Source organism: Panthera leo, chromosome B1 (genome assembly GCF_018350215.1).
Source record: "Panthera leo isolate Ple1 chromosome B1, P.leo_Ple1_pat1.1, whole genome shotgun sequence".
NCBI classification, from domain to species: Eukaryota; Metazoa; Chordata; class Mammalia; order Carnivora; family Felidae; genus Panthera; species Panthera leo.
Genome location: NC_056682.1, coordinates 35,398,159 through 35,412,978, shown reverse-complemented (window position 1 = coordinate 35,412,978; position 14,820 = coordinate 35,398,159). Strand labels below are relative to the sequence as shown.

The 14,820-nt window shown below is 36.7% G+C and overlaps 1 protein-coding gene across 3 annotated transcripts in view; it reads left to right on the top strand.

Annotated features, from left to right (window-relative positions):
- The window catches only part of PPP3CC (protein phosphatase 3 catalytic subunit gamma), a 100,471-nt gene that overhangs the window by 28,794 nt on the left and 56,857 nt on the right, over window positions 1–14,820 (top strand). For all 3 annotated transcript variants that reach the window (XM_042934609.1, XM_042934611.1, XM_042934610.1), the window contains exons 2-3: window positions 10,790–10,987; window positions 11,312–11,436. In XM_042934609.1, coding sequence (XP_042790543.1) covers window positions 10,790–10,987; window positions 11,312–11,436 — 323 coding nt within the window. The remainder of the gene's footprint in view (window positions 1–10,789; window positions 10,988–11,311; window positions 11,437–14,820) is intronic.

The following is a 14,820-nucleotide window of genomic DNA, read 5'->3' as shown; positions in this document are numbered from 1 at the left end:
TGAAACACTGACAGACTGGGCTTTTTTTTTTTTTTTTTTTTTTTTCTTTTAGAAAGAGAGAGAGTGAGCACCTGCAAGCCTGGGCAGAGGGAGAGAGAGAATCTTAAGCAGGCTTTACATAGAGCCCAACTCAGGTTTGATCTCATGTTCCTGGGATCATGACCTGAGCCAAAATCAAGAGTCCAATACTCAACTGACTTAGCTACCCAGGTGCCCCTAGACTGGGCTCTCTTGGCTATGTGACTATTTATTTATTTATTTATTTATTTATTTATTTATTTATTTATTTATTTATTTAAGACAGAGAGAACAAGCAGGGGGAGGGCAGAAACAGAGGGAGAGAGAGAATCCCAAGCAGGCTCCACACTGTCATTGCAGTCACCAGCCATGTGATCATGACCTGAGCCGAAACCAAGAGCTAGAGGCTCAACCAACTGAGCCACCCAGGCTCCTGTCTTGCTATGTGAGTTTTTAAATAATACGGAAAATCATTACTTGAGTTACTTGGCAGTGAAAATAGTTTATTACTTACTGTGCTTCTGCTTTTGAGGAGAGAGGGGAGGGAAAGACAGATATTTTGTTATGTAATTTTCCTTGCAGAGTGTCCAAAATGTAATTTGGATGTGGTCATCAACCATGTCAAGAGAGTTTCTGTTTTAACAATGGGATGAAAAAAATCATTCCAGAAACACCTTTCTGGGACTGGGAAGGAACTGAAATGGAAGTTGTTGTGCACACGAGAAGTTTGATCTCAGAGTTGCATAATCTTGAAATCAACCTGGACTTCTGAGTCTAGGGTTCAAAGTAGATAAAAGCTAGACTTGAAAATCTTTAGTACCATGATAGCTTCATTTTAAACTGGGAACTTGCCATTTTATTTTGAATCAAGTATTTTAAAAATGTATACTTTACATGGATAGTTTATTTTTGCATTTTTATCCCTTCTGTTTATTTAGAAGGAAAAAATCTTGATTTTTTTTTTTTCAACGTTTTTTATTTATTTTTGGGACAGAGAGAGACAGAGCATGAACGGGGGAGGGGCAGAGAGAGAGGGAGACACAGAATCGGAAACAGGCTCCAGGCTCCGAGCCATCAGCCCAGAGCCCGACGCGGGGCTCGAACTCACGGACCGCGAGATCGTGACCTGGCTGAAGTCAGACGCTCAACCGACTGCGCCACCCAGGCGCCCCAAAACCTTGATTATTTTTTAACAACTGGCTAATCAGAAAATATTTAGTTTATGCAACTTCTAATATAGCACCCTAAATTATTTTGAAACATTTAGGAATATATCTACTTTAATGTTTTCTCTCTAATAAGTGAATAAATATTCTCATTTGATAATAGCTTGGAAAATATAGGACAGCCATTTATTTTTTTTCTTATTATTATTAAAAAAATTTTTTAATGTTCATTTATTTTTGAGAGAGAGCAAGAGAGAGAGCACGAGTAGGGCTCAAACTCATGAACTGTGAGATTGTGATCTAAGCCAAAGTTGGATGCTTAACCAACTGAGCCTAGGTGCCGCCCCTCTTCTTATTTTTTAAACATGCCACTGCATGAATTTTTTAAAATTATTTTTTATGTTTATTTTTTTGAGAGAGAGAGAATCCCAGGAAGGCTCTGAGCTGTCAGCAGAGAGCCCGATGTGGGGCTTGATCCCATAAACCACAAGATCATGACCTGGGCCAAAAGCAAGAGTCAGACGCTTAACAGACTGAGCCACCCAGGCGCCCTTAAACATTCTTACCACAAATCAACAGGCTGTATATCTTAAACTTACACATTGTTACATGTTAATTGTGTCAATGAAGCTGGGGGAGAAAGGTCACTTCAGTTGCTATAAAAGGCCAAGAATAGAGGAGTGGAAAAAGAGACCAGTTAGAAAACTGTTGCAGTAATCTGGAAGACACAGTCATAGCTAGACTAAGGTAGTAGTGACGGATGTGTTAAAAATTATTGAATCCAGAGTTTATTTTATTATTTTATTAGGGAGTATTTATTCAAAGCAATTAAAACTGCTGCCTCAAAAAAATATACACCTTGGAAAACCTCCCCCCACTTTCAAAAGACAGAAACTCAGTGTGACTGCATCTGCTTGGAACTCCTGCCTACACTGTACTCCCAACATAAATGAGGGCTAGCTGGAGACTTTTTGAATTTAAAGTATATTTTAAAGGTAGAATCAGCTAGGGGTGCCTGGCTGGCTCAGTTGGTAGAGATCAGGTAGGGCATGTGACTTTTTAAAAAAATTTTTTAAACATTTATTTATTTTTGAGAGAGAGAGAGAGAGAGAGAGAGCAAACAAGATGGGAGGGGCAGAGAGAGAGGGCAACACAGACACAGAATCTGAAGCAGGCTCCAGGCTCTGAGCTGTCAGCACAGAGCCCCATGAGGGATTTGAACCCACAAACCACTAGATCATGACCTGAGCCTAAGTCGGGGGCTTAACTGACTGAGCCACCCCGGCGTGGCATGTGACTCTTGATCTCAGGGTAATGAGTTCAAACTGCATGTTGGGCACAGAGCTTACTTTAAAAAAGGAAAAAAAAGAGAGGCACCTGGGTGGCTCAGTTGGTTGTGTCTGACTTCAGCCCAGGTCATGATCTTAATGGTTTGAGAGTTCAAGCCCCACATTGGGCTCACTGCTGTCATTCCAGAGCCTACTTCGGATCCTCTGTCCCCCCCTCACAGCCCCTCCCCTGCTTGTGCTCTTCCAAAAATAAACATTAAAAAAAAAAAAAAAGAGCTAGTCTTGCTGATAAATTGGGATTTGGGGAGAACTGGGGAAGTCAGGATTAAGGGAAGATCCCACAGGTTTTTGGCCTAAGCACCTGGGTTTAGCGATGTTTCCATATATTTAGATGGAAAAGATTAGAGGCAGTCTGGGAAATAATAAGTTTAATTTTAGACATGTTATTTTTTTTCTAGTTTTATTGAAAAATAATTGGCATACATCACTGTATAACTTTAAAGCATATAGCGTGATGGTTTGATTTAGATATACAGTAAAACATTGGATTTTGAGTAACTTGTTCTGTGAGTGTTCTACAAAGCGAGTAAACATTTCTAATAAATTTTAACTTGATAAAGTAGCAGTGTCTTGCATAATGAGTAGTACGTGACACTCAATATCACATGATCACAACTGGGCCAATGGTTTTTGAAATTTGCTTTGATATACGAGTGCTTTGGATTACAAGCATGTTTTTGAAACAAATTATGCTCATAAACCAAGGTTTCACTGTATTTTGAAATGATTACCACAGTAAGTTTGGCTAACACCCATCTTTTCATATACATACAATAAAAAGAAAAAAAAGGAAAAAAAATTCTCCTTGTGAATAGAACTCTTAGGATTTACTCAACAACTGTTCTATCATATAGCAGTATTAGCTGTGGTTATCATGTTGTACATTATATCCCTAGTACTTTTTTACCTTATACAGGAAGTTTTTTATCTTTTGATTATAGTCCTCCATTTTCACCTCCCTTGCCCCAACCACTACCTCTGGCAACCACAAGTCTGTTCTTTTTTTCTGTGAGTTTTGTTTTGATTTGAATCCACATATAAGTGAGATCATACAGTATTTGTCTTTCTCTGTCTGATTTATTTCACTTAGCAAAATCCTTCAAGGTCCGTACATGTTGTCACAAATAGTAGGACTTCCTCATATTTTATGGCTGAATAATATTCTGGTGTGTGTGTGTGTGTGTGCGCGCGTGTGTATCACAAGTTCTTTATCATTCATCCATCAGTCCACTTTTATGTTGTTTCCATGACATGTTAAATTTTAAATGCTTATTAAACCTCCAAGCAGATATTAAATAGGCTGTTGGATTTAAGAGTCAAAGGAGAATTTAGGCTAATCATTTTTTAGAAGTTTTATGATGAAATCCTTGGTTGTATTTGTAAAAATAACTCTATGATCATGCTGTAAATTGTATTATGAAATGAAACATTTTCATAATTCTTAGTTTCGCATTTAAAGATAAAATGCCAAATTGTTTTCCCCCACAGTTTACTGTGTATGTTTATTTTATGTGGATACACTTTAAGTGGCCTTTCTTAGTACCAGTCATCTTTGAATAACAAGTACCTCCTCTACTCTTCAAAAAAAAGAAAAATACTGTAGTTTTATTACCCATGAATTATTACATTTCTGGATAAGTGATGTTTCGGTTCACATTTTTTTTTTTAACTGTGTAGTGGTGTTTTGAGACCCTTCAACCCTCTGTTAAGTCTCCTTTCTCATTGGTAAGGGTTGTAGTTTATAAAATAACAGACCTATATTAAAGATGAAGGGACTGCTCTCCCCCCCCAAATTAGGATATGATATAACCAGTAAAGCAGTAAGTAACTTGAGCGCTGACACTAGTGACATTTTGGTTCTTTCATTTAAAAACGCTTACTTCAGGGGTGCCTGGGTGGCTCAGTTGGTTAAGCTTCTGATTTCAGTTTGTAAGTTGGAGACCTGAGTCAGGCTCTGTGCTGACAGCTCAGAGCCTGAAGCCTGCTTTGGATTCTGTGTCTCCCTCTCTCTCTGCCCCTCTCCCCACTCACACTCTGTCTCTCTCTCTCTCTGTCTCTCTCAAAAATAAATAAACATTAAAAAAAAATAAAAATAGAGTTTTAAAATTTCACTCGAGAACTTATTTTATTTTTAAGTTTATTTACTTTGAGAGAGAGAGAGAGAGAGAGAGAGAGAGAGTGAGCACGAGTGGAGGAGGGGCAGAGGGAGAGGGAGAATCCCAAGCAGATTCTGCACTGTCACTAGGAGCCCAACTCAGTCTCATGAACCAAGAGATCATGACCTGAGCCGAGATCAAGAGTCAGACGCTTAACCGACTGAGCCAGCCAGAAGCCCTTAAAAATGGGGTTTTAAAATTTAATTGGAAAGTTCCTGCTATTTCCTATCGTGACCAAACTTAGCTAGATTCCCTTTAGTCTTCTCAGGATGGTGGCTGTTCCCATTCTTCTATGAATCAACCTCAACTATATTGTGTATACAACTATCTAATAAAGGAAGGAAGTTGTAATTTAGGGCTTCTAAACATAGCTAGGAGTAACTTGAGAGGGGATAGGACCCACTCCTTTAAAGTTGAAGATTCTTTTCTTTTGATTTGAAGGAAATTGAATTTATTTGCCCTTACCTAAAAACTTAGGATTCTTCTGGAACTTTCTGTTATGTATGTTGTCTCAAGCCAATCTTAATTCCTCTTAGTGTTCCTGGATCAGCTGTGTCCCATTTCTCTTAGCTGGGCATAATCCCCTTGATCCATTTCAACCTTGCTTTTGCTTTCATTTAATTAGGTGACTTGTTTACTTGTTTTAAGTAAATTGCAACTAGAGACTTTGAAAGAAAGAAAAAATATCTTTCTAACTTTTTTTCTCGGAAGTTCTTTAGGTTGCTTATCTCTTTCATAACTTATATGATACATAAGAAAAATGGTTTCCTATTTTGTAAACTGTTACCTGATTGCAACAATAATGGAGGAAAATTATTTTTATTAGTAGGTATAATACTACTGGTAGAAGTCAAGTAATATTTTGTGGATCTCTTGTCTCTGGAACTACCTCTATATATAATAATACCTTTTTTGTCAATTCCAATATATTTGATTTTGTATTATTTCATTTTATTTTTAGTTTGTTAACCAATTTCAATTATTTACAAAGTGGGGATTAAAAACAAGCTGGCTTCTTATGGGGTTCATTTCAAAATGGGGAAGGGCAGATTGGCTAGCTAGAAATTGAGAGTAAGAGTTTGAAAACTGAAAAAGAGGTAAACTAGGTATGAAAAGGGGAATGATTAAATGTGGTATCTTCCATTTGTTTTTCTGGATCAAGATTTCATAGGACTGAGGGTTCTCTGAAGTCACAAACAAGCGATTAAGTATATCTCTTGATTGAACCTCATGTAAGTTTCTCTAAAGAAAGTTTCTCTAAGACTTCCACTCTTAGGGGCACGTGGATGGCTCAGTCAGTTAAGTGTCTGACTCTTGATTTAGGCTCAGATCATGATCCCATGGCTCATGGGATCAAGCTCAGAGTCGGGCCTTATGCTGACTATGGATTCTGTCTCTCCCTTTCTCTTTGCCCTTCTCCCGCTCATGCCTGCATGCATATACGAATTCTCTTTTGCTCTCCCTGAAAATAAATACACTTAAAAAAAAGATATACTCTTAGTTTGGGCAACTTTTCCACCTTTTTATGCTAAGTATTTCAACCATATTAGAACAGTAGAGTGAATAGTATTATGAACTTCCAAGTAAACATCATCCAGCCTCACTAGTTATTATTGACTCCTTACCAGTTTTTTTTTTCATCTGTACCCCTGCTTATTCCCTGTCCTCCCACTGTTGTGAAGCAGATTCCAAATAGCATATAATTTCATCTGAAAATATTTCAGTAAGAATCTCTAAACTATAAAGGATTTTTGTTGTTAACCACAACCATATTGCCATTACATTTTAGTAAAAATTTAAGTAAGTTTGTTTAGGACTTACCTTTCACTCTGTCTTAAAGACTCACCAGATAAATAAATAAAAGATTCATCATAATATCTTATACAAATTAACACAAATTAAACTGATTTATCTTTCAAATTGGAATACTTGTGAGAGTAAAAGGGGGTGCTATTAACAGTTATGCTAGGACAGCAGTGGAAATCTAGGACTGTCCTGATTAAACTGGGATATATGTGGTCCTCTCAAAGTAATATTTGCTGTTTGGATAGCTACATTTTTTCAATAAGCTTTGAATTGCCTAAATTAGTCAAGTTGTAGCTAGGAGCATGATGAAACTTACATTGAATTTTCAAGTCTAAAAATTAAAAAAAATTTTTTTAAATGTTTTTATTTATTTTTGAGACAGGCAGAGACAGAGCATGAGCAGGGGAGGGGCAGAGAGAGAGGGAGACACAGAATCCGAAGCAGGCTCCAGGCTCTCATCTGTCAGCACAGAGCCCGACATGGGGCTCGAACTCACAGACCGTGAGATCATGACCTGAACAGAAGTCGGATGCTCAACCGACTGAGTCACCCAGGCGCCCCTCAAGTCTAAAATTTTTATAGTGCCTGTAGATTTCAACTTGTTTTTTTTTTCTTTTTAAGTTTTTTATTTGAGTAATCTCAATGTGGGGTTCAAACTCACAACCCTAAAATCAAGAGTTGCATGCTCCTGTGACTGAGCCAGCCAGGCACCCCTCAAGTTAGTTCTCTCTCTTTTTTTTGAGAGGTTTTATTTTTTAATTTTTATTAAACATTTTTTTCTTAATGTTTATTTTTTTTTAATTTGAACTTATTTGATTGATTGTGATTTTTTAATATGAAATTTATTGTCAAATTGGTTTCCATACCACACCCAGTGCTCATCCCAACAGGTGCCCTCCTCAGTACCCATCACCCACCCTCCCCTCCCTCCCACCCCCCATCAACCCTCAGTTTGTTCTCAGTTTTTAAGAGTCTCTTATGCTTTGGCTCTCTCCCACTCTAACCTCTTTTTTATTTTTTTCCTTCCCCTCCTCCATGGGTTTCTGTTAAGTTTCTCAGGATCCACATAAGAGTGAAAACATATGGTATCTGTCTTTCTCTGTATGACTTATTTCACTTAGCGTAACACTCTCCAGTTCCATCCACGTTGCTACAAAAGGCCATATTTCATTCTTTCTCATTGCCACGTAGTATTCCGTTGTGTATATAAACCACAATTTCTTTATCCATTCATCAATGGATGGCTTAATATTTATTTTTGAGAGAGAGAGGCAGACACAGAATCCTAAATAGGCTTCAGGCTTGAACCCATGAGCTGTGAGATCATGACCTGCGCCAAAGTCAGACACTTAACCAACTGAGCCACCTAGGCACCCCTAGAGATTTTATTTTTAAGTAACCTCTACACCCAGCATGGGGCTTCAACTCAAAACCCTGAGATCAAGAACCACACACTCCACAGACTCGGCCAGCCAGGTGCCCTCAACTTGGTTCTTTTTTTTTTTTCTAGGTTTTTTTAAATGTTCATTTTTGAGAGAGAGAGAGAGAGAGAGAGAATATGCATGTGAAGGAGGGGCAGAGAGAGAGAGAGAGAGAGAGAATATGCATGTGAAGGAGGGGCAGAGAGAGAGAGAGGGAGACAGAAGAAGATCTCAAGTAGGCTCTCTCTGCCCTGTCAGCACAGAGCCCAATGTAGGTGGGCTTGGACTCAGGAACTGTGAGATCATGACCTGAGCCAAAGTTGAACGCTTTAACTGACTGAGCCACCCAAGTGCCCCAACTTGGGTTTTTTTTTGTTTTTGTTTTTTTCCAATTTCTTCACATCCTTTCCAATACTTTTTATTTTCTGTTCTGTTTTTGTGTTTTTCTTATAATCATTCTACTTGGTATGAAATGGTATCTCATTGTGGTTTTAATCTGCATTTCCCTGATGATTAGGGATGTTAAAGATCTTTTATTGACTTATTGACTGTTCATGTATCTTCTTTTTTTAATGTTTTTTTCTTTCTATAATTAATTTATTTTTTATAATTTACATCTAAGTTAGCATATGGTGCAATAGTGATTTCAGGAGTAGATTCCTTAATGCCCCTTACCCATTTAGCCCATCCCGCCTCCCACAACCCATCCAGCAACCCTCTTGTTTGTTCTCTATATTTAAGAGTCTCTTATGTTTTGTCCCCCTCCCTGTTTTTATATTATTTTTGCTTCCCTTAACTTGGTTCTTAATAACACTTTCATAAAAGTAGAAGTGGAACCATCAGGCATAAATCACAAATTACAATGAACCCCTTGTTTAAATGTATGGTTTATAGGCTTGTGGATATTAGATCATAGAGAATTAGAATACATTATACAGTAGAGTAGGTAAATGAAATGATGGTCAAGTCTAAAATGTCAAAGTTTTTTTCTGTTAAAGTTGGTAATTCACCATATTAGATTAACTTTATACCTAGCATAAACTGAAATTAGTTTTTAGCATTTTCAGATTAGAAAACACAGCTAGACCTTCTTTATCTATTCTTCTCAAGTTTATGCTGTGTTACTATAGCAAGTAATTCTCAGAAATAGCTCCATCCAGTTAGTGTTTGCTTATTATCAGTAATACTTTAAGCAACTACCTTTTTAAAAAAAAATTTTTAATATTTATTTATTTATTTTTGATTTTATTTTTTATTAAAATTTACATCAAATTAGCATATAGTGCAACAGTGATTTCAGGAATAGATTCCTTAGTGCCCCTTACCCATTTAGCCCATCCCCCCTCTCACAATCCCTCCAGTAACCCTCAGTTTGTTCTCCATATTTATGAGTCTCTTCTGTTTTGTCCCCCTCCCTGTTTTTATATTATTTTTGCTTCCCTTCCCTTATGTTCATCTGTTTTGTATCTTAAATTCCTCACATGAGTGAAGTCATATGATATTTGCCTTTCTCTGACTGACTAATTTTGCTTAGCAGAATACCCTCCTCCAGTTCCATCCATGTAGTTGCAAATTGCAAGATTTCATTCTTTTTGATTGCCGAGTAATACTCCATTGTGTATATATATATCACTTCTTCTTTATCCATTCATCCATCGATGGACATTTGGGCTCTTTCCATACTTTGGCTATTGTTGATGGTGCTGCTATAAACATGGGGGTGCATGTGTCCCTTCGAAACAGCACCCTGTATCCTTTGGATAAATGCCTAGTAGTTCAATTGCTGGGTCGTAGGGTAGTTCTATTTTTAGTTTTTTTGAGGAACCTCTGTACTGTTTTCCAGAATGGCTGCACCAGCTTGCATTCCCATTAAGCAGCTACCTTTTAATAATAAAGTATACATCTGTGATTGCCCCGATCAGGAGCTGAAGTCAGACTTTTATTTTTTTTTTTTTTTTAATTTTTTTTTTTTTTCAACGTTTATTTATTTTTGGGACAGAGAGAGACAGAGCATGAACGGGGGAGGGACAGAGAGAGAGGGAGACACAGAATCGGAAACAGGCTCCAGGCTCTGAGCCATCAGCCCAGAGCCTGACGCGGGGCTCGAACTCACGGACCGTGAGATCGTGACCTGGCTGAAGTCGGACGCTTAACCGACTGCGCCACCCAGGCGCCCCTGAAGTCAGACTTTTAAAACACAATTCCATTAGGCCAGTTCTTTGGAAAAATAAATACCCTTTAGTGTTGAAATTTCTTTCCTTTCATTTTCTTTAACCACAGTTTCAGTTTTAATACTTTTTCTATAAGTAAAAGATAACTCATATCATCTAGTTCTTTATTTTTTAGTTTATTTTCTGTTTGTTTTTTTTTTTAATTTTTTTTGTAACGTTTATTTATTTTTGAGACAGAGAGAGACAGAGCATGAATGGGGGAGGGGCAGAGAAAGAGGGAGACACAGAATGGGAAGCAGGCTCCAGGCTCTGAGCCATCAGCCCAGAGCCCGACGCGGGGCTCGAACTCACGGACCGTGAGATCGTGACCTGAGCTGAAGTCGGACGCTTAACCGACTGAGCCACCCAGGCGCCCCTATTTTTTAGTTTATTTTCTGAATCGGCTTCAAGTCTTTGACGTTTATATGTAAAACAGTATAATTCATACATCCACACACTGACTTTGACTTTGTGGCCTTTTTAAAAATTAGAATCGATCTTCTGTAACATATAGTATCTTAGATTTTTTTCCCCCACATGGTTCTGTTGCTGTGGATTTGAAATCATGTGATGTATTAGGTTTAATTTGTTACATTAAAAAAAAATGGGTTCACAGTTCTCTATGCATTTAAGTATTTTGAATTACTTTTTCTCTCTTTCTAGCTGTCCCCTTTCCTCCAACCCAACGGCTTACTTTGAAGGAAGTATTTGAGAATGGGAAACCTAAAATTGATGTCTTAAGAAACCATTTGGTGAAGGAAGGGCGACTGGAAGAGGAAGTAGCCTTAAAGATAATCAATGATGGGGCTGCTATCCTGAGACAAGAGAAGACTATGATAGAACTAGATTCTCCAATCACAGGTATGAGAAATATTTGGGTGGCACTTAGATTTGAGCTTATTTGAAAAATTATTACAAATAACCAACTAAAATGTGTGATAATTTTTCTAGGAATTATGAGGTAGTCTTAGGATTGTTTGTTGTTTATTGAAGAAATACAACTTAAAATATCTCATATTTCCTATGGGACTATTCAGTATTGATAGATTGACTACAATTATAGAACAGTCCAGTCAAAAGCTAAAGTGATTTCAGTTAAAAGTTAAACTGTGATCTTATTGATGTACTGCCCTTTCTCTTCTAAGACATCATTTTTCACCTCACCTTATGCCCTTTTTTTCCTAGTGTGTGGTGACATTCATGGACAATTCTTTGACTTGATGAAGTTGTTCGAAGTTGGAGGATCACCTACTAACACACGCTACCTCTTTCTGGGTGACTATGTGGACAGAGGCTATTTCAGTATAGAGGTAAAAATTAAATTGGATACGTGGGAACTTTCATTACCTTTTTTTAGAACTTTGCTTTCTGTTCTTCGGTAGAAGAAATTAAAATGAGAACACTGGCAGAACTTATAAACCTTGTTACTTTTAGTAATTAAGGTGTTAGAAAAATGTTTTCATTGGTGTAAGAAAGTTCTATTCCTTCTTGTAGCTTCTATATGTGGTAGACATATAGAAGGGGCTATATTAAACCCAGCTTTGCAGGTAAGTCAAATGTTTACCAACCTTTCCTCTTTGAAGATAGTGTACAGGCTGTATATAAATGGCATAAATTGCTATTCACCCTAAACAGGATTTGGATTAGCAGACACTAATTCTAAAACCACAAGCTGGTGGGCTGTAATTTACTCTTAGATTAACTTCCAATGCTAAACCACCAGGCACTTAGTTTACTGTAGGAATAATTTTTGATACTGTTATGCATAGTAAGCACTTAATAAATGTTCATTGAATAAAAAAAAAATGATTAAAATTAATGAAGTTAATGGAAACTCAAAATTTACTTTCGTGTATTTTGAAAACTGAATGAAGAGAAAAAATGATTGGAATTAAAGTATAAGCTGTTGTGTATAAAAAATAAAACTATTTTAGAACATCATGCAAAGACTTGAGTACAGTGGAACCATATTCATATTTAATATCAATTGATTTAGCTGTACATGCTTGGCAAATAAAAGGCAAGTAACTTTTGAAATAGTACAGGTAATTGAATTTATAATGTGCCCAAGAATAAGCATGAGATGAGAAATTGAGTCCGCTTGCTGTTCTTGTAGTCTTTAGTCCTGCCTCTCCCTCATAGTGTGATGGTCTCGGTGTATTTAGTGTGTTTCTAGTGGTTAAAAGTTTATTTGTGCAGCATCACTCCTAAATCCAAGTCAACTCTCTCACCTAGTGCTTAAAGAAGCAGTGGTTATTCTAAAGCTGGCAGAAACTCTTTAGTTAAATAGATGTGTCTAAATTGATGAATCAGAGAAGTTCAGAGTTATGTGCCAGTGCCCCAAATTAATTTAGTGTCATCTGTGAGGACAAAGGTTAATGGTAGAAGCTAAGAAAATTATCTTCTTGCCCCGCTGCTCAGTAAATTCCCAAGGTCTCCAAGTACGTACCTGAGATGAGTGGAGATGATACCTGCAGACTGTATCATTGAAATGCTTCTCTATTCCAAGTATCCTAAGTGTCCATTGGTAGGGACACCTGGGTCGCTCAGTTAATTGTCTGACTTCAGCTCAGGTCATGACCTCACGGTTCATGAGTTTGAGCCCTGAGTCAGGCTCTGTGCCAACAGCCTGGAGCCTGCTTTGGATTCTGTGTCTCCCTCTCTGCCTCTCCCCTGCTCATGCTCTGTCTCTCTCTCTCTCAAAAATAAACATTAAAAAAATTTTTAATTAAAAAATTGTCCATTGATAGATGAATAAATAAGATGTAATAAATATATATAATGGATATAATATAATAGAAAATTACTCAGACATAAAAGAGAATGAAATGTTGCCATTTGCACCAACATGGATGGACCTAGAGGATATTATGCTAAGAGAAATAAGTCCAAGAAAGACAGATACTTATGATTTCACTCAGGTAAGGAATCTATAAAACAAAACAAGTGAACACACAAAACAGAAGCAGACTTATTTATAAACACCAAGAACAAACTGGTGGTTGCCAGAGGAGAGGGGAGTAGGAAGTCAGGATATAGGTAGAGGGGATTAAGAGGTACAGACTTCCAGTTATAAAATAAATAAGTCGTGGATGAAATGTACATCACAGGGAATATAGTCAAAATACTGTAATAACTTCATATGGTGACAGGTGATAACTATCCTTATTGTGGTGAGCATTGCATAATATATAGGATTGTTGAATCACTATGTTGTACACCAAAAGCTAATATTGTATGTCAACTGTAGTTCAATAAATAAATAAAATAAAAAGGGAAGCAAACATAGTCTAAAAAGGAAAAGCTTTCTAATTCCTATTCACATCATGTTTCAAGAGACAATCAAAAATATGGATGTTTGAAAGACACATTGAATGTTTACTTCTTTGGGTATTGATTAGCATGAAGAGGTTTTATCTATCTATCTATCTATCTATCTATCTATCTATTTTTGAGAGAAGAGAGAGCCAGTGAGCGAGGGGCAGAGAGAATTCCACGAGTTGCAGAGAGAGAGGGAGAGTATGGAGCCCAGAGCTGGGCTCAAGCTCACCCAGAGTTCCACGGCTGGAACTCACAAACCGTGAGATCATGGACCTGAGCCAAAGTTGGATGCTTAACTGATGGAGTCACCAGGCGCCCCAGCATGAAGAGGTTTTAGAGGCTGAAGAGAAGAATACAGAACTTACTGAATTTTTAATTAGTCATTATATTTAATGAAACAACTTCTTAAAAAGATAATATTATGCCAAATCATCTTCTCATTGTTGTTAACTGACATATTTACAAATAGTTTCAATGCATTAATACATTCAGTATAAAGCACACACTGAAAAACTCCATAATGATTTTTGTACACACATACTATATTCAGAATATTTTCTGTTACATATTTTTTCCTCATTCATCAACAAATGTTTCCTGATTGCCAACTTTATGGCAGGCTCTGAGGATAAAATAATGAATAAGATTTATGCTTTCTATTTTTGTTTGTTTTTAAGATTAATGCTTTCTATAGGAGCTGACAGTCTGTTAGAAAAGATGCACTTGTAACTAGATTTTTCAATACTGTATAAAAGTGCTTGTTTAATTTTCTGCAATATTCTTCATATTAAGACCTAGCATACTAGCATGGTACCTGACACATAATTGGCACTCAATCAATATTTGCTCAATGAATGAATGTTAATAAATCATAGTTTGTATTTGGCTTTATCCTGTTATTTGACGTTTGACTAACTTAAAGGATTTTTCTGGAATAGCTTAAGAGGTAAATGGATCAAAACATTAAAGTGACAATGCTATTTTATACCAGTTTTAAAACTAAAATTCAGGGTGTATATAGTGTTAGTTGGAAGTCACCTACTTATAAACTACCAAGGTTATAAACTTCTGTAGGCTACAGCTTAGTCCAGCATGATATAGGTATATACTGGATCACAGTTTTTTTTTTTTTTTTATCAGTGTCCTTGATAAGTACGAGTATGTTGTTTTTGTCAAATGGATGAAAATAAGGCAATGGAGTCCTTATTACATTTTTGTTGTTGTAAATAGTTCATTTTTGTAGAAAAATTGGGAAATGTAGACTCTAAGAAAACAAAAACTTGTATAAATCACATATAATCACTGTTAATATCTTATAGTTTCTTTTTTTTTTCTTTAAGATTTTAAATTATTTTTTAAAAATAATCTCTACA